General features: G+C 38.6%; 2 protein-coding genes and 2 pseudogenes across 2 annotated transcripts; all 4 read right to left on the bottom strand.

The window, feature by feature from the left end:
• On the bottom strand, nucleotides 1–5008 carry LOC116204728 (histidine--tRNA ligase, cytoplasmic-like). Its single transcript, XM_031536979.1, has 7 exons — nucleotides 3534–5008; nucleotides 2853–3032; nucleotides 2408–2665; nucleotides 2075–2209; nucleotides 1169–1450; nucleotides 947–1087; nucleotides 1–737 (listed from the first exon to the last, which is right to left on the bottom strand). The coding sequence occupies exons 1-7, from the start codon at nucleotides 4866–4868 to the stop codon at nucleotides 420–422; spliced, it is 2649 nt and encodes an 882-aa protein (XP_031392839.1). The 5' UTR covers nucleotides 4869–5008; the 3' UTR covers nucleotides 1–419.
• Nucleotides 5009–11505: 6497 nt separating this feature from the next.
• Nucleotides 11506–13813, bottom strand: LOC116204143 (annotated as a pseudogene).
• LOC116202453 (probable LRR receptor-like serine/threonine-protein kinase At3g47570) lies at nucleotides 13254–17480 on the bottom strand. Its single transcript, XM_031534015.1, has 2 exons — nucleotides 14680–17480; nucleotides 13254–14482 (listed from the first exon to the last, which is right to left on the bottom strand). The coding sequence occupies exons 1-2, from the start codon at nucleotides 17387–17389 to the stop codon at nucleotides 14094–14096; spliced, it is 3099 nt and encodes a 1032-aa protein (XP_031389875.1). The 5' UTR covers nucleotides 17390–17480; the 3' UTR covers nucleotides 13254–14093.
• A 4320-nt stretch (nucleotides 17481–21800) lies between these two features.
• LOC116202454 lies at nucleotides 21801–24280 on the bottom strand (annotated as a pseudogene).
• Between the last annotated feature and the right edge of the window lie 2344 nt (nucleotides 24281–26624).

Here is a 26624-nt window from a genome sequence, read left to right as displayed (position 1 = left end):
GGGGAAAAGATGCTCGAGGTTTCAACAATGGTCAAGGCAAGCAAAACCCTGAAACAAAAAGTCAAGTATCATCATAAAAAAAAAGACTTACCTAACAAAGAATTTACTGAACAAGTAAGCAAAAATTAGACACGTTAAACGTTAAACACACGATACCGCTATTCGGGTTGATACCGCTTTCAAACTAGCAGGAGCACACAAAGTTGTAAAAATTTGACCAAGATTCAGTCGGCAATTCGGACTTGCACGGCAAGTATGTATCATGTCCAATGGAACTTCCTGTAACTATCTTAATTGACTCACTCTGCCGTAATCTGGACGTGCTGTATCGCGCGCTATATGTGAACTGGCAGCACCATGTACAGTGTTAATTTCGGCCAAATATATAGTAATGACGGTTGAATATAGTGGCCATCGGCTTACAAGGTGGCTTCTCTGATAGTTAACAAGCGCTTCTTAACTTCTTCAACCATTTGAGTCCTCGGGATGACCTCTTCCTTGGCGGCCTCGATATCTTTCAGTTTCACCACTCCTTCGCTCAGCTCCCTCTCGCCCACGAGTACCATGTAGGGGATCCTAGAATCTTTGGCATGGTCAATGTGCTTCATCACTCGCTTGTTGAGCATGAGCTCGGCTTTCACGTTGGCCTCCCAGAACTCGTTCACCAATTCCGTGCCCAGGGGCAAGTCCTCTCCCAGGAACCCCACCAGAACCTGTGTCTCGGTTGCTCGAATTGTCTGCTTGATTCATGAAAAGGTCATATGTGAGAAGAGTCTACGGAGCGGCTGAACTATTTAGTTTCTATTCCGTGGCAGAGACACCCAGATCGCGTGAGAACGTCTGTGTGCGGTCGTGCTTGCGTGGTATAAAATATGAACAGTATATATGGAAGGAAGTCCATGCATAAAATATGAATAATACGTATGGAAGGAAGAAAATCCCTCACTTGATTTTGGTCTTTCTGATTTTGCTCCATTATGGCAAATACTCTCTCAATTCCTAGACTGACACCAACTGCTGGAACCGGCTTTGAGCCAAACATTCCTATGAGGTCGTCATATCGCCCACCGGCAGCAATTGAACCAACCTGCTAATGTAATCGTTTAATACCACGATATTATGTCAATAGAGCTCAGACATTGGCCAGTGAATTAGTAATTGCTATTACCTGTGTAAGGCCCTTAAAAACAGCCTCATAGATAACACCGGTGTAATAATCAAGACCTCTTGCGAGACTCAAATCAAAAACAACTTTATCAATGCACTTTGCCTTGTCAAGAGCTTTGAACAATATCTCCAAGTCGTTCAGCGCTTGGACAGATCCTTCATTCTCCAAAAATTTGCTGCCCTTCTGCTGAAGTTCTGAGAGTAACTCTAAAGGCCGTCCCCTCTTCTTCACAAACTCACCGATTCCATCTGCCATCTCAGGAGTTAAACCCTTCTCCTCCACCTAATATAGACATATTAAAAAATATTATGAGTCTCATCTATTTAGCACTTGACCTAGTATGAGAGAGGAAAAAAACATAAACAAGTCAATAAAGATACTACTATTAAAAGCTGAAGAGAAAATCATTCCTTCCGAAGTAAATATACTTTGAGCATACCAAAATCGTGCCAAAGGAGACAACAGAGAGGATACTTGCATCAAGCATGTGCAAAAATAACAGGATCACTTCCCATACATCCAAATGATAAGTAGGCCAAGCAAAGACATCTCCCATATCTTGACAAATCCCCAGTTCAGTCTTGCAGCCTCAGTGCAAGGGCTTCAATTATAGTTTACTACCACAAATATCTTATAATGGCGGAGCTATTAGTTTTACCATATGAATGGCCAATCTTTTCTCTATATCACATCCCACATAAGTCCTTTTTTAAACAAATTTCAATAAATTTAATAAATTTTAATAAAAAGCTCAACAAATTTTAATTGTTCAAAACATAAAATAATTTACAGGCACCTGTATACCCATAAAATAAATAAAAAGCAGATTCATGACATACTCTCAACATGTGCATTAGTTTATTTTAGTATTCTCTTCTTGTGCATATGTACTGGTAAGTTCCTCACCATCTCCTTTCTAATCTGGTCAAATGACTGCTTGTCTAACTTGTCAACACTTGAGCAGATAGTTCTGAATTTTTCTGGAGGCACTCCACATATTTCCAGCATCCCATCGAGTAGCTTTCGGTGATTTAACTTCACCTGAAAATGAAAGTGTGAGGATGAGATGGTATTATAGCAATTAATTAGACAACCAGTTAGACGAGGTTGCTGAATATAGCAGTAAACTGATCACACAGCAATCAGTTTCCATTTATTGGACAATGTCAGCAGTAACCTTCAAAACTAGAGATTAAATTAAATTCAAGCGACAAGGTAAACTGCGCTCTTAAGGCCTACCTCATATTCTCCAATGTTCAGTTTATCAAGCAGTTCAGTCATTATCTTTATGACCTCTGAATCTGGTTGCATTCTTGCATACGGACCAGCAATGTCAAAATCACATTGGTAGAACTCACGATATCTTCCCTTTGACGGGTTGTCCCTTCTGTACACCTTAGCAATTTGGTACCTTTTCATTGATGTAAGACCATTCATAGCCATATATCTTGCGAATGGGACAGTCAAGTCATAGCGTAGGGAACAAAGCTCTCCACCCTATTACAAGAAAGAAGACATAGCGCGATGTCACGGGGCCAGCTAATCAACTAGAGTGGTTGTGAAGATAATTTGAGAATCCTTCCAGAAAATTCCACAGCTCCTATTGTTATTAAGCAACTCCTTCCAAAAGTCAAAACTTAACCTCAAAAGGGTAATTGCACCTGAAATTGCAAATCATGTTTACCTGATCAGCAAGATCATAAATCAACTTTGAGTCCTCCCCGTACTTTCCCATTAGAGTCTCTCTCAATTCAAAAACAGGAGTATCAAGGGCAGTTGCTCCATGCTTCTTGAAAACCTCTGTAATGATAGAGAACGCTTTCTCTCTTATTGCCATTTGCTCTTTCGCAAAATCACGAGTACCCTAAAATAGCATTGCACACAAAATATAGATTAATGAAAATATAAGCACACAAATGTAAAATATCCATATTCAAGCAAACAGTTTGAAATAAAGGACGGCATCACACTATTCGTAAAAAGATTAAGAGCACATCAACACAGCAGAGGTGATCTGATGCTATGGAACTTTCATTATTCCTATCAATAAGTCCATAATGGGCTATACTTTTCAAGTTTTAATATGAAAATCAACATTAATAGAAACCCTATAGGAGTAAGAAAGAAGATCATATTCACTTTCTACCATGGTGGTCATCAAAGATCGCTTTTATGTTCTGGGTTTGCATTGGCCATGATTAGTCCCAAAAAATCATAGCATCCAGTACATCGGCTTATACCAGATCTAACAGTTTTTTCAATTGTATTCAGCTCCAACCCATATGGCTCAGAGAAAGCGTATGATGACAAGCAAAGGCAAATATATAAGGATAACTGTACTAAAATTACAGTGATTTATTATAACCTTGGGAAGCTTGGGCAGCCTTCTACTTTCATTGCTTTCTAGGATGTCTTGCAGTGTCTTCAACAAGACATCAAAGTGCTGATCTTTCGTGTCAAAAAATAACAAAAGATCCTCAACAAATTTCTCCACTATATCAGCAGCATTTCCTCCGATTCTCTGCAATATGTCAGTAATCACGTGCACCACAACAGCAGTCCCCTTCCCCAAAACGACCTTCTTCTTCTTCTTCTCGGTCTTTTTATCCACTTGTGCATTCCCCCCAGTCACGTCGCCTTCAGTTTCCTTTCCTGTCAGCTTGGCCCCTTCAAGTGCAACAAATGCACTCACGGCCTCCCAAGCTACTATTTTCCAAACAGAACCAGAAAGGACATACACCTCGTGCACAAAATTATCATAATCCCTGCCATAGTGGGTGTCCAGTATAACTTTGAATTTGCCCCTCAAATCATCAGCAGTAATACACTGCCTCTCGAACATATGCACCAAACTGCTTCTTAAAGAGTCAGCAGTAATCAAATCCAAATTCATTTTGGTACGCAACAAACTACTCTCACCCACACTCTGAAGCGCAGAGGCCAGCGGCAGCAGCGCAGTCGCCCCTGCCACCACAGCTCCATCCTTTCCCGAGCCGGCTTTTCCAACTTTCACAGCCGAGTTCAAATTAGCCCGCATTTCTAAGTGCAGTGACTTCACCACTTTTCTCAAAGTCGCATGTATTTTCAGAATACTGCGAACTGCTTCGACCTCGACCTTACCCACCAGCTTAGATCCATTAAGCAAAACCTTCATGTCACTGCTAACCCCTATCTCATCCTTGGGGGTAAAGCCATCACCTGCATCCACTGAATTGAACACTGAGACATCGGCCTTGATGGCTTCGCATGACAATGCAGCCACCGCATCCACAACCATCGACAAAAAAGTCGATTGGTGATCCAACAGGGCGCAAACACCGTGCAAATTGGTATCTGATTTCTCCAATATACTCAGTTCTTCCTCGGTGACATCAAGTTGTCCGAAGTCGAGACTCTCCCTAGAATTCAATGAGCTGGAGAACAATTCTGGGAGGACCGGACGCGTACCTGAAGCACCGGAGAGAACGAGCTTACTGAGGAGCACAGTGAGGGAAGCTCTGGATTCCTCCGGAGTGAACTGGGAAGGAAACGGAATCTGGTAAGTAGCGGACGGCGAGCTCCGACTGGCGGCGAGGCGATCGTGGGCCGATGAATCGACCCGCACCTTCGCAAGCCCATTTGCCACTGCGAACACGGAAGACGGAGCCAGGGCGGAACCCTTGCCGCCCAATGTAACGGTCGTTGCCTCACCGTCAGGCATAGCTGGGTCGCGGCGCGGAGAGAAGCGTCGGCAGTGATTGGAGGACGCAGAGCTCTGAAGCAGCTTCAATGGCGGCTGCCGGTCTCGAAATGGGCGCGTCAATTTCACGCTTGGACCTCAATGTAAAACTTGCCCAAAACCACTGGAGGGTTTTATTATTATAAGTGGCTCGGTAGGGTAAATAGGAGACCTGCTTAAGTATCCGCTTTAAATTTAGTAAAATTATTACTCTACTCTACATTACGGGGATAAAAATAAAATAATTAGAGAAATTTATTATTAAAAAATTAATTATAATAATTATTAAGAAAAAGTATATGAAAGAATTTATTATAAAATTAAAGAAAAAGATAAAATAATAATGATTAATTGAGAATTTAATATTAATAAATTAATTATAATAATGGTTAAAAAAATTATATGAGAGAATTTATTATTAAATTGAAAAAAATATAAAAAAATAATGATTATGTTGTTGAATTAAGAGAAGAATATAGTAGAGTTGAATAAAATTATGATTTGAAAACCAAACAAAGTCTTGATTTGATACAATCTTATTGAAATACCGAGACAATACCAACCAAATATTAAAAAATCTGAAAGATATTCCTAACTTAATTGATTTGAGACAATTTTATTCAAATATTATGATTCCTTTACAGCCTCTGTCATCTCCAACCCCTATCATCATATTCACCATACACCGATATCCCTCTGCCATCTGCATCCCCTACCATCCCTCTGAACTGAGGCTTAGTGGTGGACTGAAGCAAAATAAACAGCAGCGACAAGTTCGAAGAGCTGAATGGACATAGGCAACAATGGACAAGCCTCCAAAGCTCAGACAGGTAAAACGAGGAGTCACTTTTGGAAGCCAAAACTATCGATTGGCCAAATAAGCTTTGCCCTCCTTCATTATGAAACGAGGAGTCGCCCACCAATGAATGCATGCGTTTGCTTTCGTGCATGGCAGTCGAGTAATGATTGTATTTTCCCTTATAAATGACGTAGTTTCTCCCCCCTTAATTCATACCGTCCTAGCCCTGAATTCAAATTCTGACTTACAGGAAGGAAGAAGATGGACGGAGGAAACTTATTTCTGGATCTGCGTGAGGAAGAGGAGAGAGAAGACGAAGAAGGCTCCGGCGACTCCTTTTCTTCCTCAGATGCATGTACTTGAATTCAAGTATTCCTTCTAATAATTTAATTTGTAGTGCAGGACATACGCATGATGAGGATGGGGCAATATACACAGGAAATGTTATTCATATTTTTTGACATCTTGTTACTGGATCTTTTTGTATTTTAGGATTATTAAGTACGCTTTTAAAATTCTTGTGTAACTAATCATTCTTGGTGTTTCTTTTCTTTTTTCTTTGTATTGGAAGATTCAATGTACTTATTGAATTTCCATTTAATTAATCAAGATATTGAAATAATATCCTTTATACTCTTAAATGTTATTAATATTATTTGCATACACATTGTCACTTCTTGAGGCTATAAAATACGGTCCAGAATTTCGTTCAAGTATTGCATTGCTTATTTCGTTCTCTCGTAAACACCAAAATTCTTTACGACAAATAGAAATTAATTATGACTTCCCAATCCGGTCATTAAGGTGCTCATGATTTGTCACAATTTTCACTTATATGAAGTTTTAGTGATTATAAGGTTTTTGGCGACTAATCCATTCTCATTTCGCCCTAAAGATCTCTCCTTTCAGTGATAGTTATTCTAGTTTGGTCACAAAATACATTTAGCCACAAGGCTTCTAGTGACCGGCTAGTGACAAAATTAGTTTTGGTCACTGATACATACAGTGACAATATTTTCATATTTTTTACTATCTTTTTGGTAGCTAAAACCTTACTTTCTTTTAGTGAGATTCCTCGCGTCGTAAGAAACCTATAACATTTGATTGATCATAATTTCGTTACACGGTTTGAGAAATATCGCTATAGAAGTTTCTGCCTTGTGAGTAAAAATCGAATTTCAATAGTACTTTTCTAGCTTGTTTCTGTGCTTTTTGGTTCGAAACTTGATTCTAAATAGTAGTATTGTGCATAAGCTTTTTATAGCCACCAAGAACATGAGTATCAAAGGTCTGAACAATGAGAACGAATGTTCCAAAGCAGGGGCGAAGCTAGGATTTCCATTTAGGGGGGGCAAATTCATACTTTTGGGGCAAAATTTAAAAATTTTAAAGTTCAGGGAGGCAAAATATTAATTTTACATAAAAAAACTCATAGTTTTGGGGTAAAATTGAAAAAAATCAAAGTTCACGGGGGCAATTGCCCCCCTGCCATTACATTGGCTCCGCCCCTGTTCCAAAGTGAGCCTAAAGAGCTTATCCATAGAGAGGGACGAGAAGAAAAAGTTGGAGAAGACCAAGAGTGACCTTTTGATAGTGGCCTGCAAGGACCTTTCTTATGCAAGATGATTTTGTGTTCGAATAACGGTTGACCAAATGGAGGGGCGAAATTGATGTTAATAGGGACCCAATTGATGCTAAGAGGGACCAAATTCATGTAAACACAGACCATAGTAATGTAAAATTAGAGTAGTGACGTTTGATGCAACTCGTCCATCTCAATGACCAAATTGATAGTTTTCTCTTTCTATGTTCATTGGGAAAAAAAAAAAAGAAATCATTTTTTAATTCTCTATTTTCACTACGTACAAAATCGTTAAAATAAATTACTTTTATTCGTTAATTTAGACAATACATGAAACCGATTATCAACTACAAATGTTGAAAACTAGTTAATGACCCGCGCATTGTGCGGGCGCGATTGAATAATTTTTTGTTGGAACTAATCTAAATAATTTTACACATTATGCATAAATAAAATTATTTAAAATTAAATGAATTATGTTAATGATATCAATAAATTATAAAAATTCATTCATATCGACTAAGCAAAAAAGATATATTTACTTCAACATCAACTAAAGATACTTTGATGAGAGTATAATTATCTTGATAATTATTAATTGTGCATAAACTCCTTTTCAAAGTAAGTTCTAAAATAGATTAATCTAATATTTTTTTTATACTTATGTATCAATGAATCATGATTTCAATAATAAGTTAGTAATAATTTAATTTTGATTAATAAAATAATCTGCTTAGTCAAATGCTCGAAGTATACCTCTTTATCAAGGAAAATCATCTCAAAATTGATAATTTCGTTACTTCTTTCGGTCCCAATTCTTTTAATATATGATAAACCATTGTACCACTTCAAAATCTATTAAGGTGTAGACTAAAAAATAAATGATAAAGAAAAAATTTTCATCCCAATATAGTAGTTCTAAGCAAATAATAACGCACCAAATAAATTAACATCCAATTAAAAAGATAACATCCTATAATTAAAAACATGAATTTGACGATCATGGATTTCGACAAAACCTAACGAAGCCTAGTAAAATACTAGTGAAGCCTTGCGAATCGACCAAATCGAAGTAAGATATCGGTGTTAATATATCGAATAAACATGTAAAGTGTATATATATAGGGCAAATGTCATGCATATTAATAAGGAAATTTCCTACCGAATATTAAAATTTCAATATAACGAAATTTTTATCTTAGAAAATAATAATCTATGTTCCACTACACGATATATACGGTATATATACAATCAGTAATAGTAGTCTAAGTCCCAATATATGATATATATACTACAAATATTTATATTTCTAAAACTAAAATTGTATGTATAGGTTCTAGTATATATTACTATAATGTAAATATATATTACACTTGTATCAAACGACATATATAAAAATATTTATATCCCAATAATATAAGATTTATATGTTAACTTTATATGTGGATATAATCTATATATTTTATTATATAAGGCAAATAAGAAAAATGCTATGTATATATTTTCTTGGTGGATAAATAGTTCCTCATAAAAGACTATAAAAATTTCATTACTACATAAGTGATGACGTGGCATTGCGAGAGCTCCGTTTTATATTTTTGATGATGCGATGGCGTGAGAATTCAAATCGGGACTTTGTAAAAAAAAAGGGTTAATTGCGCCATATAGCCTAACGTTTGAAGGAATTCTTAGTTCTAGTCCAAACTTAATTTTTTACCTGAGATATCCCAACGTTGACGTGTTGATTTCACATCTAGCCCGACGCTAACTTTACGTCCAAAATTAATAGAATTGCACACGTGGCATGTTAACTTTGTAACACATGTAAGCAAACAAAGGAGAGAAAAAAAACAAGCTCACAATGTTGAACTTGTCTCTAATAGCTCAATTTTTTTCCTTATTTATTTTTGAAATTCACCCAAAATAATTCAAAAAACTTATATTGCCAATTCTACTGATATCGCTTGAGGTGGAAATAACCGTTGAGAAAGCCACATTGGCTCCATTGGCCTCAATGAATTCTAGCGAGTTCCAATAGTAGCAGAGAGTTTTGGAAGTGAGGTTAGTTAAGTCGTCTTGAGCTTGTTGGATTTAATGGAGACCAAACAAGCCTCTACTGTGGCCAAATATTAGGAATGAGTTATGGCAGGTTCAACTCGAGAGGCGAGTAAAGATAAATAAAAGTAGAGCATGAGGCACGTGGTAAACAGTGAAGAAGGCATGTTGACCTTGGTCGAGGGAAGGGGGTTGCCCTCATTAGATGTCTAAAAAATTATAGATTTTTTTTTACAGATTTTTATTTAATTGTGTACATATATCTATATATATATATATTCTTAATTTCACTTTTTATTTTTTAAAATTTGTAAAAATTTATTAATCCGTTTCTATCTTTTTTTTTATTTTTTTGTAAATTTCCCATTTTTATTGAACATTTCTAGAATTTTTTTATATTTCTGTAATTTTTCCTTTTCTATTTTTATTGTTTGTATTTTATTTTTTGTATCTTTTTATGAATTTGTTTTGAACTTTTCTAAAATATTCTTAATATTTTGTAATTTTGAATTTTTCTTATTCTTTTGAATTTCTTATACATTTCATATTATCTTGAATTTTTAATACCATGTCAACAATCTGGTTTGCCACATTTGGGAAAATATAAGAAAAAAACTGAAGGATGCCAAATTCAAGAAAAAATGGAAGTTGATGTATTTTTGTGATAAAAATATTTTGGGTTAAACTTGGGAAGATAGACAAAATTCATGATTTTTTGCTCAATCAATTGTAAGTACAAATCTTACATTGGTTGCTGGAGTTGTAAAGGGCAAGTTAGGTTGTATTTTCAGGTTGCGAATTTTTTGACGGATAATTTTGAGGATAAAACCCTACAATGCAAAAAATCAACCATTAGTTGGTTCTCCAATAACACGATTTTGCAAGTTAAAAAAATGCTTTTAATTCTAAAAGGAAAAAAAAAGGAAAACAAGGAAAAAAAAACACAATTTTTACAAAACACCTAATGGTGTTTTCTCCATCCTTCTCATCTGTCATCACATTAAAAAGGGAAAAAAAACACAATCGTAGCACAAAACACCATCAGTTACATCTCAATGTACTCGTCGCAACATTTGATCGACTCAATAATTCACTCAAAAGGAACAAAAAAATTAATTAATTAATGCAACAAACTTAGGTAGCGCTTCATAAATGAAGTGTTTAATAATTAACTAAATTAGTTATGTAAATAAGTGATAATAATCAAAGAGGTGTACAACAGTGGCGCATTCCCTTGCTGGTGACTAAAATGTTGAAAGTTCGATATTCCGATGAGACTATATGTACATCTTTGTACTACGCTCATGAGCCTCTCATATTCCCTCATAACTAACTTTAACTAATTTTAAGCACTTATTTAATTAAATTGAAATAAAGACTACGTTAATTTATTGAATTAGGGCAGGGGGAGGAGATCGAGCACTGAATGGGTTAGGTTTGCTATTTTATTTTTTCTTCTTAATTTAATAAGTTGAATTTTAGATTGATTAAAGTTGGTTCAATTCGGGTTAAGTCAAGTCCTGTCGAGTTGCCTCTCCAGAACCCGAAGCCTGACTCGACAATAGACATTGAAGGACAAACCCGACCTAATTACTAACCAGGTTTTTGGGTGTCGTTTTTTTCCGGTCAGCTCGGCTCGGATTTTTATTTTTATTTTGGGTTCGGGTTTTTTGAATTTTCTCTTTCGGATTTATACGGCTGCAGTTTATACATGATGTAATGTCTAAGTTGAATCATTCAGCAACTTATAAGTTACCCGACTTAATATCGCTAAGATCTTGGTGGAATTGGTGTTTCTCTGTGTCGGAATTGAAGTTGAAGTTCCATCTACCGCTAGGGATTGATAGTCGACCGGAAAAATGAGAAGAGAAACAATGGATTTGAGAAACGGGACACAAGCTTCGTAATCCAAAAGAAATCTTTTAATGGGTACAGACTCCATTCAACTCCCTAACCAGGAACAGCAATGCACATATCACCATGTACTTATCCCATAGTCGGAATCGGTTTTGCCCATATAAGACATTCTTTGGAGCAGGTATTTGTATGCTGAACCGATTGATGACACAGTTTACATTCTCGAGATCGGTATAGGCTTTTTTGCCCCCAAAAGCAATCATTCACATAGAAAGAGAAAAATGAAATCAATGATCTTCATGTTTAATACTTATATATATCCGGAGCTAAACAATGGCAATCTCTTCAGCTTCCATGCAAGGCCTGATTCTGACTGTTGTGGTGTTGTCTGAAAGAGACACTACATCACAGCACTCTGCTCTTCCTGCCTGTGAAAAGACATATATACAACCGAATTGAGGATTGAATCGACTGTCTGTTGAGGCTGCAAGTTCTTAATAATAATCGGGGGGGCTCGTGTACCAAATATGGGAAACAGTTTAAAAGCGCATGGAGATGGATTAGGAATGAGCTCTTTCACGAAATCATGAAAACCTAGTATTGATTCATCTTTCAGATGCATTTTCAGACAGGTAAAAAGCTCCTAATGTTAATCAAGTGGAGGATAATTTGATCAAATTGGTTTGATTGAGAATAGGGAAGCCAATTGAAACAGTTTTATCCTTCATTTCAAGAACCAGATCATCCTAGCTCATCCAACTATAAGATCGGTTCAAAAGCGAACTTCCAAAACAGGCTGTAATAATCCTATCTAGCCAGTGATCGGGAAAAAACCATTTTGATGTAAGAAAAATGAAATGATCAATGGTTTCTAATTACCTTTAGGCGTGTTTTCGCAGGAGAAAACACCTGAACTCTGTTGATACGATCTGCAGAGTGGTTCCCACCAAGTGAGCAAGGGCTGAGTCGACGCTTCTCTGCTCTAGTGTAAGTCGTAACATAGACATCCTTGTTCTCGCTCTCTATGGACTCGAAGAAGAACCAATGCGGAGTCTCACAGGGGTCATTCTTAGCCGGCCTTGTGTTGAACATAAACATGGGCCACTTTGCATTCTTGATCCAAGGCCTGAACGTCTCAATGGGCATCTGAAGAACGTATCGAGGCACTGCAGTCTCATAAATGTGGACGGAGTAACCCCAGGAGACAGAAATGGACCAATTTTTCTCCCTTTGGTAGCATATGGTTTGCTGTAAGAGTCGGGATTGATCGACTCCTGCAGGCTTCATGAGGTGGCTGATCGACTCGGATCGGTTCATGGATGGAAAGATCGGATCCACCACGTTGATGTGGTGGAGGGAAAGGATAGGAGACTGTGGGTGTGATGACAAGAAGCCTGCTATATTATCATGGAGATCAATCTGCAAGGAATATGAATTCAAAGATTGCAGCGTCTGAGAGTGTCAAGACAGAAGCATCGAGTTTTTTCAGATATATATATCTCCGCGTACAGTAAAGATCGGACAACTTGGAAAACATTTTACATACCTGGTGAAACCCCTTTTGCCGAGATATAGCAACTCCTAGGTCGAGTATGCATATATAAATAAGATGGTCGGACCACATGTTTGGGTATCTCTTAATACACCCATCTAATTTTTTGCCATCGCTGCCACCAAGGGGTAGCTTAGGGCGAAACTGGCTCCTCCAAAGCCCATCTCGAACGACATGTAAACGTTTGAGAGAATAGATTCCGAGCTGGCACCAAGGTAGTAGTACTTGGTGTGGTCGTACTTTGACAGCACTTGTACTATGTTGTCCATGAAGAGCTCCGAATCGTCATCTGCCATCACGTACCATCTTACGTCATTATCCCCCTGCCTGAATGCCTCCACGATGCTCCATGCTACGCGGACTGATACGGGGTACTTGAGCAATGGGTAAATCTTCCATTTTCTGATATCCTCGTTTATCAGAATCCGGGGACAGGTATAGGGGCAGAAGGACTCAATATCCGGGCGTCCATCTAGGAAGAGGTACCCCCGGCTAATATTCGGCCGCCACCAGGATTCAAGGTAAGCCTTCCTGCCTTTCCATGTTTTCAAGGAACCAACAATCCCGAACACGACGTGGCTGAGGTTGGTCGGAGTATCGGTGTTGGTGTGGCTATAACAACTTGTTCAATAGATCTTTTGGGGTATTAACAACAAAATGTGAACTCTTAGAGGGTTACATTTCAAGAACCAGATCGTCCTAGCTCATCCAACTATAATATCGGTTCAAAAGCGAACTTCCAAAACAGGCTGTAATAATCCTATCTACCAAGTGATCGGGAAAAAATGATTTTGATGTAAGAAAGATGAAATGTCGATGGTTTCTAATTACCTCTAAGAGTGTTTTCGCAGGAGAAAACACCTGAACTTTGTTGATACGATCTGCAGAGTGGTTCCAAGTGAGCAAGGCCTGAGCCGATGCTTTGCTCTTCTAGAGTAAGTCGTAACAAAGACATCCTTGTTCTCGCTCTCTATGGAATCGAAGAAGAACCAATGCGGACTCTCGCAGGGGTCATTCTCGGCCGGCCTTGTGTTGAACATAAACATGGAGATGCTGTTACCGTTAGTGGTCCCTCTAGTCATGACTTGACTACCTAAATTTTGTTCTGCTCGGAAGAGTTTACAGTCACAAGACATTATATTTGGTTCTAAAAGTGTCTAATATATACAAAGATATTGGTAGCTAAGCCATTATAAACGTTTGTTTAGTAAAAGAAAAATCAGAAATCTGCGATGAGACATCAAACAACATCACAAGATTCACAACCAGCTCATGAGAAAAAGGAAGCATCTGTAATAGTGGAATTAGAGTCGAACCACAACATCACAACATGGACTGCATCTTTTACTGTCTTCAATATCCTCAGCTTCCGGTAAGCTTCTTCCTAATTGCCTGCAGAGCAGCTGCAACGTCTCTCATGCTCATCCTGCCAATTGGAACTTCGGAAGAACAGACCAATCCTATTTCCACTATCAAGACCAGACACTCTTGAATCTTAAGGAACCTGTCGTGGCTCCTTCGAGTTCTCCTGATGTCTAGGCCATCATCCTCGTCGTGACTCTCTTGGAGCAAGAGAGGGTCAATTATCTGCAGAACTCGCTCCGGAAAGGCTGCCTTGGCAAAGAGATGAAGGTTCAGCCCATCACTAAACATGTTGTCGGTGGGCCTCTTCCCTGTGAACATCTCCAGCACGAGGATGCCGTAGCTGTGAACATCTCCATTAGTTGACACCTCAGCCCCCGCTCCATACTCTGCACCGATAAGAATTCCTCTACTAATTAAATATACGATCAAAACCTTATGACATCTATATGCTTCGATTTCCATGAACAATTATCATTTCTTGGGCATATTTCGTCCCTCTACAATTCATGTTTTGGTCAATGAACAGAAAAGGATTTACAAGGAAATGGAAAGGAACATGGTTAAGAAGAGTTTGGATAATTACCGGGCGCAATATAGCCGAGAGATCCTTTTACTCCAATAGAACTTGTCAGCTCAGAAATCAGCTCCCTAGTAGTTCCTGGCATGAACCTGACCAACCCAAAATCACCTACATGCCCAGTCATTTCACCGTCAATGAGGACATTGCTTGGCTTAAGATCGCAGTGAACTATGGGTGTTTCACATTGATGATGGAGATAATCTAAAGCACAAGCAACATCTGTGGCAATATTCACCCTCTGGAGAAGACCTAATTGCCTCGGTATAACCTCTCCCTCTGCACTCGTTCCAACTCGTGGATGCAGCCACTCATCCAAGCTCCCATTGACCATGAACTCATATACCAAGGCCTTGAAGTCATTGCCCTGGTAATCGGTGCCCGAACATGCCGTGAGTACCTTAACAAGATTTCGATGCCTGATGTTTCTCAAGGCCTCGCACTCTTTAATGAAGCTCTTCGATGCACCATGACGATCAAGATTAAGCACTTTCACGGCAATGGTTGTCTGATCCAAAGCAAGAACCCCTTTAAACACTGATCCAAAACTACCGGTCCCGACCAGATTGGCAGAGGAGAACCCATCCGTTGCTTTCAGTAGGTCTTGATATGAAACTTTCAGAAACCGGTCGTTTGAGGAGCTAGAAGCGACTGTTTTCCTCTGTTTCCTATTCCAGAGGAAACAAACTAACGAGAGCATAAACACTATTGCCAAAATCCCCGACACCGTGTAGATAGAAACATTTCTCACTCTGCCATTAGTTGATCTACCGGTTGACTTACATTTGGGAAGCCGATATTCAGGTAGACCCCCACAAAGCTTCTCATTTCCCAGAACTGAGGTTGCACTTGTATTTGCAAAAACTCCTCCCGTAGGCAGATTGCCCTGAAGATTATTGAAAGACAGATCTAAACTTGTAAGGTTGAGATCCTCCAAGAAATGGGGAATTTGGCCTGAGAGCCTGTTGTGGGAGAGATTTAATTCTTTAATCCCCCTTAAGGAACTCAGACTTGAAGGGACGGGACCTGTAAACATGTTATCCCCCATGTACAAGTACTCCAGCGACGTACAACTACCTAAACTACTTGGAATTTTTCCTGACAACTTGTTCCCCGAGAGATCTAATTTGCCGAGATTTTTCAGATTCCCTATTTCCACAGGAAGCTCGCCTGTTAGATTGTTCAACGAGAAACTGGCATAGATTGATAGAGAAGAGAGGCTCATAATCTCGGGGGGTATGGCACCAGCAAGCTTGTTATCTGAAAGATCTAGAAATGATAAGCTCTGACACTTGCCCAAAGAGGAAGGTATGGTGCCCAGAAGATTGTTTTTGCGCATGGACAGGTAAACCAACATTGACAAATTCCCGAGGGTGTGTGGGACCTCTCCGGTGAACATATTTTCATCGAGATAGAATTCCTTCACTTTTTTGAGATTTCCAATTTCGGGAGGTATGCTACCTGAAAAATTGTTGGCAGACACTGAAAAAGCCTCCAGATGTATGAGATTCCCAATACTACTCGGCATGGTTCCAGATAAAGCATTTTGTTCCAACACGAACATGTAAAGAGTGATGGACAGGTTGCCGATGCATTTGGGCATTGCCCCTCCGAAATTGTTATCACCTATGTCAACAATATTGAGATTTGTGGAATTTGTCAAGGAGCAGAGGAAGTCGAGGTCGTTGGCTTGCCCCCTTCCCAGATAATTTCCACCAATAGCGAAAAAGTCGAGGTTACTCATCTTTCGGAAAGACGGAACATCCCCCGTGAACCTATTGGATGTAATTATAAATACATTTACTTGGGACATGTTGGATATTGATTGGGGGATAGATCCAGTGAACCGGTTATCCGTTACCGAGAAAAATTGGAGATTTGGAAGAGTGATGCCCAAGTCCAACGGCAAGGTACCCATCAATTGGTTAAGACCCAAATCAAGATCTTCCATGGAAGAAATGTTGGCGACTGACGAAGGAAAATTTCCAACTAAATTATTTTGCGCAAGAGCAAGATACTTTAAGTTTCTCAAGTTGCTGAGAGTATCCGGAACCGTACCCCTAAGCATATTATCTCCCAAATGAAGAGACTCTAAAGATGAGAAGTTTCCAACCGAAAGTGGGATCTCTCCGCTCAAACCATTGTGCCACAACCAAAGTACTCTGAGCTTGGAGAGGGAGCTGAGATTTGAAGGAACGTACCCCTGAAGCCTGTTGTAATGGAGGCTGATGTTGAGGAGATTGGAGCAACTGGACAGGCTGGGAGGAATTGGTCCACTGAGCGAGTTGTTATTGAGATACAAATGCCGCAGTCTTGACAGATGACCTACTTCAAGGGGAATCCTTGAATCGAAGCTGTTGTTCTGGAGATCGAGCACCCTCAGGAAGCTCAGGTTCCCAATATGCGGGGAAATTGTCCCCGACAGCTCTTGCGATTGCAAGTCCAATTTTGTGACTCTCTGGTGCCTTCGGCCACAAGTAACTCCATACCACTGACAGAAATGGTGGCTGGAGTTCCATGAGCTCAAGACACCGAGTGGGTCAATTATTATATTGGCCTTGACGTCCAGCAGAGCAAATCGGTCGGTTTCATTCCCATGAGCACCCTGCACATCGGACATGGAGCAGGCAACAAGAGCTATGGCAGCGATGCTGAGAAGAAGCCAAAGCGTGGCAGCGAGACTCCTCCCATGGGGGAGGGGAAGCTGGGACTCCATTCAGTACGTGCAGAGAACGAAAGCAGATTTATGGAGCTTTTGACTCGGCCAGTTCAGTGACTTTGCTATTTAAAGGCTTTCTCTTTTAAAATAGATAGGTAGATTTATATTAGAGCCAAATGCACTTTATCCCCTAACTTTTGAACCTAGTGGCAAATCTCCCCCGACCTTTAATATTTTGCGAGATGCCCCATCACCTATTTAAAACGAAGTAAAGTGCAACCCTTACTACTTTCCCAGTCATTTTTCAGCCAAAAGTTAATTTCTTATTAATTTATTAATTTTAAATTCATAAAATAATTTTAAAATTGGAAAAATTGAAAAAGAAAAAGCAGAAGAACGTCCAAATAAAGACCCAAGGGGTGGGGGGATGTTTGTGCGCTTAGGATTTGGGTTCTTCTTGATTAAGTGGCAAATGTGAGGAAGGTGATAAGAGAGATCTTTTTCATGGAGATTGTGATAAATTCATTCATGGAGATTGCGTTGTTTGCTCTTGTTTCTGCCGACTGAGTGATGTTTATTGTCTCACTAACCCCTGCTTCCTCTCGTTCCACTATGTCCCCTCCCCAGTCGCTAACCCCCTCCCTCCCTGCCGCTACGCCGTCTTCTTCTCCCTTGCCAAGTTGCCCTCTATATAGCCCCAATGCTGACCCACCTGAACCTTCTGCCCCTCCCCTCCATCTCCATCACCTCAGACATCTCCTCTTTTCCTCCTTCGGTGGTCGCTATCTCCTTGGCCAAATTAGTGCCGCCACCTCCAAAAGATCCTCCACGCTACTGTTATCACCATCTTTACCCCCCACCACCGTCTCCTTCTCTCCCTCATCTCTCTCGATTATTTTCTAACAATTACGATTTTTTTATTTTTTAAATATTTTCTTAGTTCTCAAATTAATATAGCAATAATAAATTAACTTTTGGCCAGAAAATGACCGAAAGAAGGAGCTGGGATGCAATTTGCTTCTTTTGAAATACATTAGGGGGTATTCTGCAAATTTTTAAGGTCGAGTCGAGAGGCAATATGCCGCTAGGCTCAAAGGTCAGGGGACAAATTGCATTTAAGGTCGAGTCGAGAGGCAATATGCCGCTAGGCTCAAAGGTCAAGGGACAAATTGCATTTTACTCGTTATATTATATATTTTCCATTAATTTAAACTAATATTTAACCAACGATTGTTGGTTTAAGCGGTTCGACGCTTGTTTCGCTTAAGTAAGGTCTCGTGTTCGAGTCTTCCAAGTTCAAGTTCTGCAAACAAGGTCAAGTAGTCAACAAATTGGTCTTCCACTAACTGATTGAACTTGAACCAACTCCTCCCCAGTTCGAATCTACGGCAGACAAAGTGGTAGCAATTGCAAGTTGGATTGGTTTTTCCACAAAGGGGTCTTCCACTAACTAATAGGCGGATCGGTTTCAACTTGGCAGCACCACTCAAGCTTCTCATTTCGATGACTGCTTTTCGTCTTCCCCTTCCTCTCGAACTTGTACATTTTCCTCTCCTTGCTCCTCTCGAACGTGTAGTTTGTCCTCTCCTTGGTTCCTCTGCTGGACCCAGAGAGTTGACACTGCCTCTTTCACCGATTATAAATTTGTTTGCCAATTTATGTTTAAATTAACATTCGATTTGATAAAAGCATAATATGTTTTGTTTTCATTTAAATTGGAAAACATTTTTCTTTTTACGCGATTTGTGCAAGTAGTGATCAATCACAAGGACAACAGGGACTGTTGTTAGTGCCATGACTATTGTTGTGCTCGGAAGACTTTGCAAGTCTTGATGGTTATAAAATCATGACTGATACGAAATTATTGGTGGTCACCCTTGTAAAATTACTAATGTGCCATCTCGAGCATGTCGAAAAAAAAAACTAATATTTATTTATTTTGCTCTCAGTTAAAGTTTGTGCATTGGATTGGTGGCGTAGATAGATGTTCTCATTACATTTTTTGATCGAGTTAAAAAAATGCAACGCCACTTTACCAAGGGGGGAAAAAAAGCTAATAATTAAAAGCTAGGCGAACAGACCCAATAAAATTACATGTCAAATAATATTTCGTTGATATGAAGTTTTTTTTCTCTCGTCAACAATTGTCAAAATAAAAACTTATTACGTTAAAAGAAGTACAATAAACTAGAAACGTAATTCATTGAGAAACTAAAGCGGCAATATTCAAGTTCAACTTGGAGATTGTGTGGGGGTCCTCCATCCCCGGTCGTTGTATTTGTTAGTGGTCTTGTTGTTTCTGCAATATACAGGCGCTAGCTTCCTTCTTCTACCAAAAAAAAAAAAAAAAAGAAATAAAAAACTTAAAGTAAATGAAGCTCATAAAAAGGGGAGGGGGAAGATTCAAGTTCTGGAAACAAGGTCAACTATTCAACAAATTGGTCTTCCACTAAGTGATTGAACTTGAACCAACTCCTCCCCAGTTCGAATCTACTGCAGATAAAGTGGTAGCAATTGCAAGTTGGATTGGTTTTTCCACAAAGGGGTCTTCCACTAACTAATAGGTGGATTGGTTTCAACTCAGCAGCACCACTCAGCAGCGAGGCCGCAAGTGAAAATCTAGCAGCAGGACTCCTCCCACGGGGGAGTTGGAACTCCATTTGATAAGTATAGACGAAACACGAGACATTTTTATGGAACATTTCTAGAATTTTTTTTATATTTCTGTATTTTTTTCCTTTCCTATTTTTTATTGTTTGTATTTTATTTTTTTTGTATCTTTTTATGAATTTTTTTGAACTTTTCTAATATATTCTTAATATTTTGTAATTTTGAATTTTTCTTATTCTTTTGAATTTCTTCTACATTTCATATTCTCTTGAATTTTTAATACCATGTCAACAATTTGGTTTTCCACATTAGGGAAAATATACGAAAAAAACTGAAGGATGCCAAATTCAAGAAAAAAATGGAAATTGATGTATTTTTGTGATAAAAATATTTCGGGTTAAACTTGGGAAGATAGAGAAAATTCATGATTTTTTGCTCAATCAACTGTAAGTACAAATCTTGCATCGGCTGCTAGAGTTGTAAAGGGCAGTCAGGTTTTATTTTTAGGTTCCGAATTTTTCGACGGATAATTTTGAAGATAAAACCCTACAGAGACCATATACAATGTGAAAAATCGACCGTTAGTCGGTTCTCGAATAACCCGATTTTGCAAGTTAAAAAAATGCTTTTAATTCTATGCCAATTGTAATTATATGCCATATAACACCATAGGTCCATCGTTCTCATCTGTCATCACATTAAAAAGGGAAAAAAAAGGCAATCGTAGCACAAAATATTATTAGTTACTTCTAAATGTACTCGTCCCAACATTTGATCGACTCAATAATTCACTCAAAAGGAACAAAAAAAATAATAATTAATTAATTAATGCGACAAACTTAGGTGGCGCTTCATAAATGAAGTGTTTAAAAATTAACTTAATTAGTTATGAAATTAAGTGATAATAATCAAAGAGGTGTACAACAATGGCGCATTCCCTCGCTAGTGACTAAAATGTTCCAAGTTCAATATTTCGGTGAGACTACATGTACCTCTTTATTATAAATTATAGCTCATTTGGTTTTAGAGTTGAGTTAAGCTCAATTCTACTCCAACTTTATATATATGTATATTTAATTGGGTTGTAATGATTGTGTTGTTTGAATAATGAGAAAAAAGTGTGAAAAAATAATGAATAGTTGAGAGAAAGTAAGATTTTATTGTTGAATTGTAGAAAAAGTAATGAATAAATTAGAGAATTTAGTGTTAAAAATTGAATTGAATGATTAAAAAAATTAAAGAAAAAGGGAATAGTAATAATTATGTTGTTGAATTGAAAATAAGTGGAGTAGAGTTAAAAAATAACACTAACTTTAACTAATTTTAAGCCCTTATTTAATTAAATTGAAATAAACACATACGTTAATTTATTGAATTAGGGCAGGGGGAGGAGATTGAGCAGTGAGTGGGTTAGGTTTGCTGTTTTATTTTTTCTTCTTAATTAGATAAGTTGAATTTTAGATTGATTAAAGTTGGTTCAATTTGGGTTAGGCCAAGTCCTGTCGAGTTGCCTTTCCAGGACCCGAAGCCTGATTCGACAATAGACATTGAAGGACAAACCGGACCTAATTACTAACCAGGCTTTTAGGTGTCGTTTGTTTTTTTTTTCTCGGTAGGCTCGGCTCGTATTTCTTTTTTCTTTTTTACGGATTTTTTTATGTTTCCCTTTCGGCTTTATATGGCTGCAGTTTATACATGATGTAATGTCTAAGTTGAATCATTCGGCAACTTTTAAGTTACCCGACCTAATATCGCTGAGATCTTGGTAGAATTAGTGTTTCTCTGTGTCGTAATGGAAGTTGAAGTTCCATCTACCACTAGTGAAACTATGGATTTGAGAAACGGGACACAAGCTTCGTAATCCAAAAGAAATCTTTTAATGTGTACAGACTCCATTCAACTCCCTAACCAGGAAGAGCAATGCCCATATCACCATGTACTTATCCGATAGTCAGAATCGGTTTTGCCCCATATATGACATTCTTTGGAGCAGATATTTGTATGCTGAACCGATTGATGACACAGTTTACATTCTTGAGATCGGTATAGGCTTTTTTGCCCCCGAAAAACAATCATTCACATAGAAAGAGAAAAATGAAATCAATGATCTTCATGTTTAATACTTATATATATCCGGAGCTAAACAATGGCAATCTCTTCAGCTTCCATGCAAGGCCTGATTCTGACTGTTGTGGTGTTGTCTGAAAGAGACACTACATCACAGCACTCTGCTCTTCCTGCCTGTGAAAAGACATATATACAACCGAATTGAGGATTGAATCGACTGTCTGTTGAGGCTGCAAGTTCTTAATAATAATTGGGGGGGCCTCATGTACCAAATATGGGAAACAGGTTAAAAGTGCATGGAGATGGATTAGGAATGAGCTAATTCACGAAATCATGAAAATCTAGTATTGATTTCATCTTTCAGATGCATTTTCAGACAGGTAAAAAGCTCCTAATGTTAATCAATGGAGGATAATTTGATCCAATTGGTTTGATAGAGAATAGTTAAGCCAATTGAAACAGTTTTATCCTTCATTTCAAGAACCAGATCGTCCTAGCTCATCCAACTATAAGATCGGTTCAAAACTGAACTTCCAAAACGGGCTGTAATAATCCTATCTAGCTAGTGATCGGGAAAAAACGATTTTGATGTAAGAAAAATGAAATGATCAATGGTTTCTAATTACCTCTAGGCATGTTTTCGCAGGAGAAAACACCTGAACTCTGTTGATACGATCTGCAGAGTGGTTCCCACCAAGTGAGCAAGGGCTGAGCCGACGCTTCTCTGCTCTAGTGTAAGTCGTAACAAAGACATCCTTGTTCTCGCTCTCTATGGACTCGAAGAAGAACCAATGCGGAGTCTCGCAGGGGTCATTCTTGGCCGGCCTTGTGTTGAACATCAACATGGGCCACTTTGCATTCTTGATCCAAGGCCTGAACGTCTCAATGGGCATCTGAAGAACGTACCGAGGCACTGCAGTCTCATAAATGTGGACGGAGTAACCCCAGGAGATGGAAATGGACCAATTTTTCTCCCCTTGGTAGCATATGGTTTGCTGTAAGAGTCGGGATTGATCGACTCCTGCAGGCTTCAAGAGGTGGCTGATTGACTCGGATCGGTTCATGGATGGAAAGATTGGATCCACCAGGTTGATGTGGTGGAGGGAAAGGATAGGAGACTGCGGGTGTGATGACAAGAAGCCTGCTATATTATCATGCAGATCAATCTGCAAGGAATACGAGTTCAAAGATTGCAGCGTCTAAGAGTGTCAAGACAGAAGCATTGAGTTTTTTCGGATATATATCTCCGCGTACAGTAAAGATCGGACAACTTGGAAAACATTTTCCATACCTGTTGAAACCCCTTTTGCCGAGATATAGCAACTCCTAGGTCGAGTATGCATATATAAATAAGATGGTCGGACCACATGTTTGGGTATCTCCTAAGACACCCATCTAATTTCTTTGCCATCCCTGCCACCAAGGGGGAGCTTAGGGCGAAACCAGCTCCTCCAAAGCCCATCTCGAACGACATGTAAACGTTTGAGAGAATAGATTCCGAGCTGGCACCAAGGTAGTAGTACTTGTTGGGGTTATACTTTGACAGCACTTGTACTTTGTTGTCCATGAAGAGCACCGAGTCGTCATCTACCATCACGTACCATCTTACGTTTTTGGCCGCCACCAGGATTCAAGGTAGGCCTTCCTGCCTTTCCACGTTTTCAAGGAACCAACAATCCTGAACACGACGTGGCTGAGGTTGGTCGGAGTATCGGTGTCGGTGCCGCCCGACGACCAGGCACGCCACTTGTGCGCAAAGGGGAGGTGGAGATCGGAATGATATTGGCTGGACCAGTAATTGAAGGAGAACACATAGAATAGAAGCAACAAGAGCCCCGAGACAGCCATTGCCCTGGGCGGGCCTCCGGGCAGCAGCTGGCTGAATCTCTGCTTCACCAAGAATTGGCAAGTCTGCAGCGACATCCTCGAGGCACACACAGAGAAGAGATCGACTGATGTGACTATAACAACTAGTCCAATAGATCTTTTGGGGTATTAACAACAGAATGTGAACTCTTAGAGGGTTACATTGAAGCTTTTTAGTATGGAATAGTTTGCTAGTTCATCCGATTGTTCATCTTGGACTTAGTGTGAAGGGGCAGCAATGGAGTCGAGAGATATAAGACAAAGCGATAAAAAGTCGTTGGAGCTTGGAATCCTATGATGTCTAAAGCTGACATTAAACGCAGATCTTACGACAAGGAGAACGTTTCTCGTGCGTGTCATGCTTAGATGCTCTCACCTGAATTGTCGGGCCTTCCCTTTTTGGGCTGTTTAAGAGCGTGAGTGCTCACATGGAAAGTGCTAAAATTAAAATTATTTTTTTTCTTTGATTCTCATCGACGGAAATTAGTTCTCCTGTCAAGCTCATTATGCCTCTCTTATAACCGAAAAATATAAAACACTCTCCAGTTCATATCAAACCTGAAGCCATTGCCCCAAAACCTTTTTCTCTGGCTTATCAAAAGACAAATATCTTTATTCATAATATATGAACTATGATAGCAAGACTAGGAATATTTTTAGTTCAAGTATTTGGTATTTCAGTTTAAATATTTAATACTTTGTACAGTCCATCCCAAATAGTAAACACTTGAACCAAAGACTAACAATTGAATTGACGTACCAAATATGTCACCCCAACACTATGTCTTGTTAGAATTTCCCCTCAAACAGTTGTTTATTCTTAGGAATAAAAATCATTTGGGCCTACATTCTTTCCCATCCCGTTTCTACCATTGATATGACAACGTGGCATGATCTTTACAATAAAAACTTCATTTTTTAAAATTTTTAATTAAAATAAAATAAATAAAATGAAAGATAAGATTAAAAAAAAAACTCTCTCTCCTCTCCTGTCTGGCTGTCTCCTCCACCCTTTCCCGCCTCTCTCCTCTGCCCCACTCTCTCTCATATGCCCAGATCCCCTCGGGTTTGGATCGCTGCATCGGTTGTCGGAAGTTTGTGGTCTCACTAACCTGTAAAAGCTTTGCACGCCTCTCCATCTTCTTACTTATAGATCTATTTTTCTTAAGTTTTGATTAACTTAACATGTCAAAATTCCAAGTTGATAGGATAGGATACGTGGTCTTCGGCAAAAAGTTAAGGTTATCAACGAACAAGAGTATTCTAAGACATGTTAGAATTATCATGTAGCAACCGAGTGCTAGGTGTTGCTCACAAGCATCAGGTTTCGCTGCACCAGCACAAGCTGATGCTGAGTGCTGCAATATCGTTCCGCCATTTGAGCTGGAGAGACATTTTAGCGCTGTCCGCCATGAGACTATCTGTGAAACTTCTGTTGTTTTATTAAAAACTCGTTTTTCCTTTTCCAGTAGATTTGTTCAACGATTTCCAAGTTTTGCATGGTGGGGTGATTGTCACGATCCAAAATTTCAGCTGACTTTTCTCTATATTCCCTCGATATCGATTACCACATAACTATTCACATAAAACTGGCTTTCTATAATTCCCAAAAATATAAAACCAATCTAGCAAGCTCTAATATGTATATACATCTCAAAAGAGAGTAATTTTCTTTTTTCAATTGATCACTAAACCAAACTAAATAAAAATTTCAGGTCGTAACATATTTAAATACATTATATACAAAAAGAATACTTTTTAAATAACTAAGGTTCCTACCTAGTCCTAGTCCTCCGAGCTGATCCTCGGATATCAAAAGAGTTCTCATGTGCTGCTAGTCTAGCTTCTAGCTCATCTGAAAAATATATGCAAAGTGTGAGCTGCATCTTAGTGAGCATTATATTTCAAAGCAAAATGAATTATTATTAAATAAATATTTAATTTCTAACAATCAATTATGTAAATAAACAATACAACTACATCCAATCCAACTATCTACTCACTCGCACACATACGCAGTATATTATATATATATATATATATATATACCTATACCTATTAAAAAAATTAATTTTATCCAATATAGTAACTAAATTTAAGTCCTACTAACAAATACACACAACCCTTCCAACCATTTTTCTAATATCCAATATAACATAAACATCAAATATCCTTTCATTAGCAATCCATAGCAACTCACAACACAAATGACTTGACAGATTAAACTCTAACAAGAACACGTCTTTCATAGAATAACTTTAGACAATCTCAACAATCATCATATCTATAGCAATCATAAAAATCATCACATCTACAACAATCATACCAGACAAACAATATACAATACAACCAATCAATATAGCCATAGGGTTGCATTTCTTCGCAACAGAGTTATGACGGTACTGTGACCCCGAAAAGTTAGAGCATTAAGGATTATAGCACCCTCAGATCCCCATATCTTCTCTGAACTGACTTTTCCAAACACCTTCATGGGCTACCAAGCTTCCGCCAAGCCACTATAATAAATCGGATGACCAGAGCCCAACTCTTATAGAATATCCAAGTCTGTATCCCGAAAGCAACCGTGATGAAGGTGATCAAAAGTTTCTAGCAAGACAACCAACTTTTTAACCCGCATATCAAATAAGCTGACCAGTACTTAATTGCACTTTTCAATGTAGAACAATTCTCAAGGCTTCTAACTGTCTCTTTGATAGAAATAAATACCTCTAAAATTCCTAAGTCTGAA

Source organism: Punica granatum, chromosome 4 (genome assembly GCF_007655135.1).
Source record: "Punica granatum isolate Tunisia-2019 chromosome 4, ASM765513v2, whole genome shotgun sequence".
Classification (NCBI taxonomy): Eukaryota; Viridiplantae; Streptophyta; class Magnoliopsida; order Myrtales; family Lythraceae; genus Punica; species Punica granatum.
This window is presented reverse-complemented; position numbering and strand designations above follow the sequence as displayed.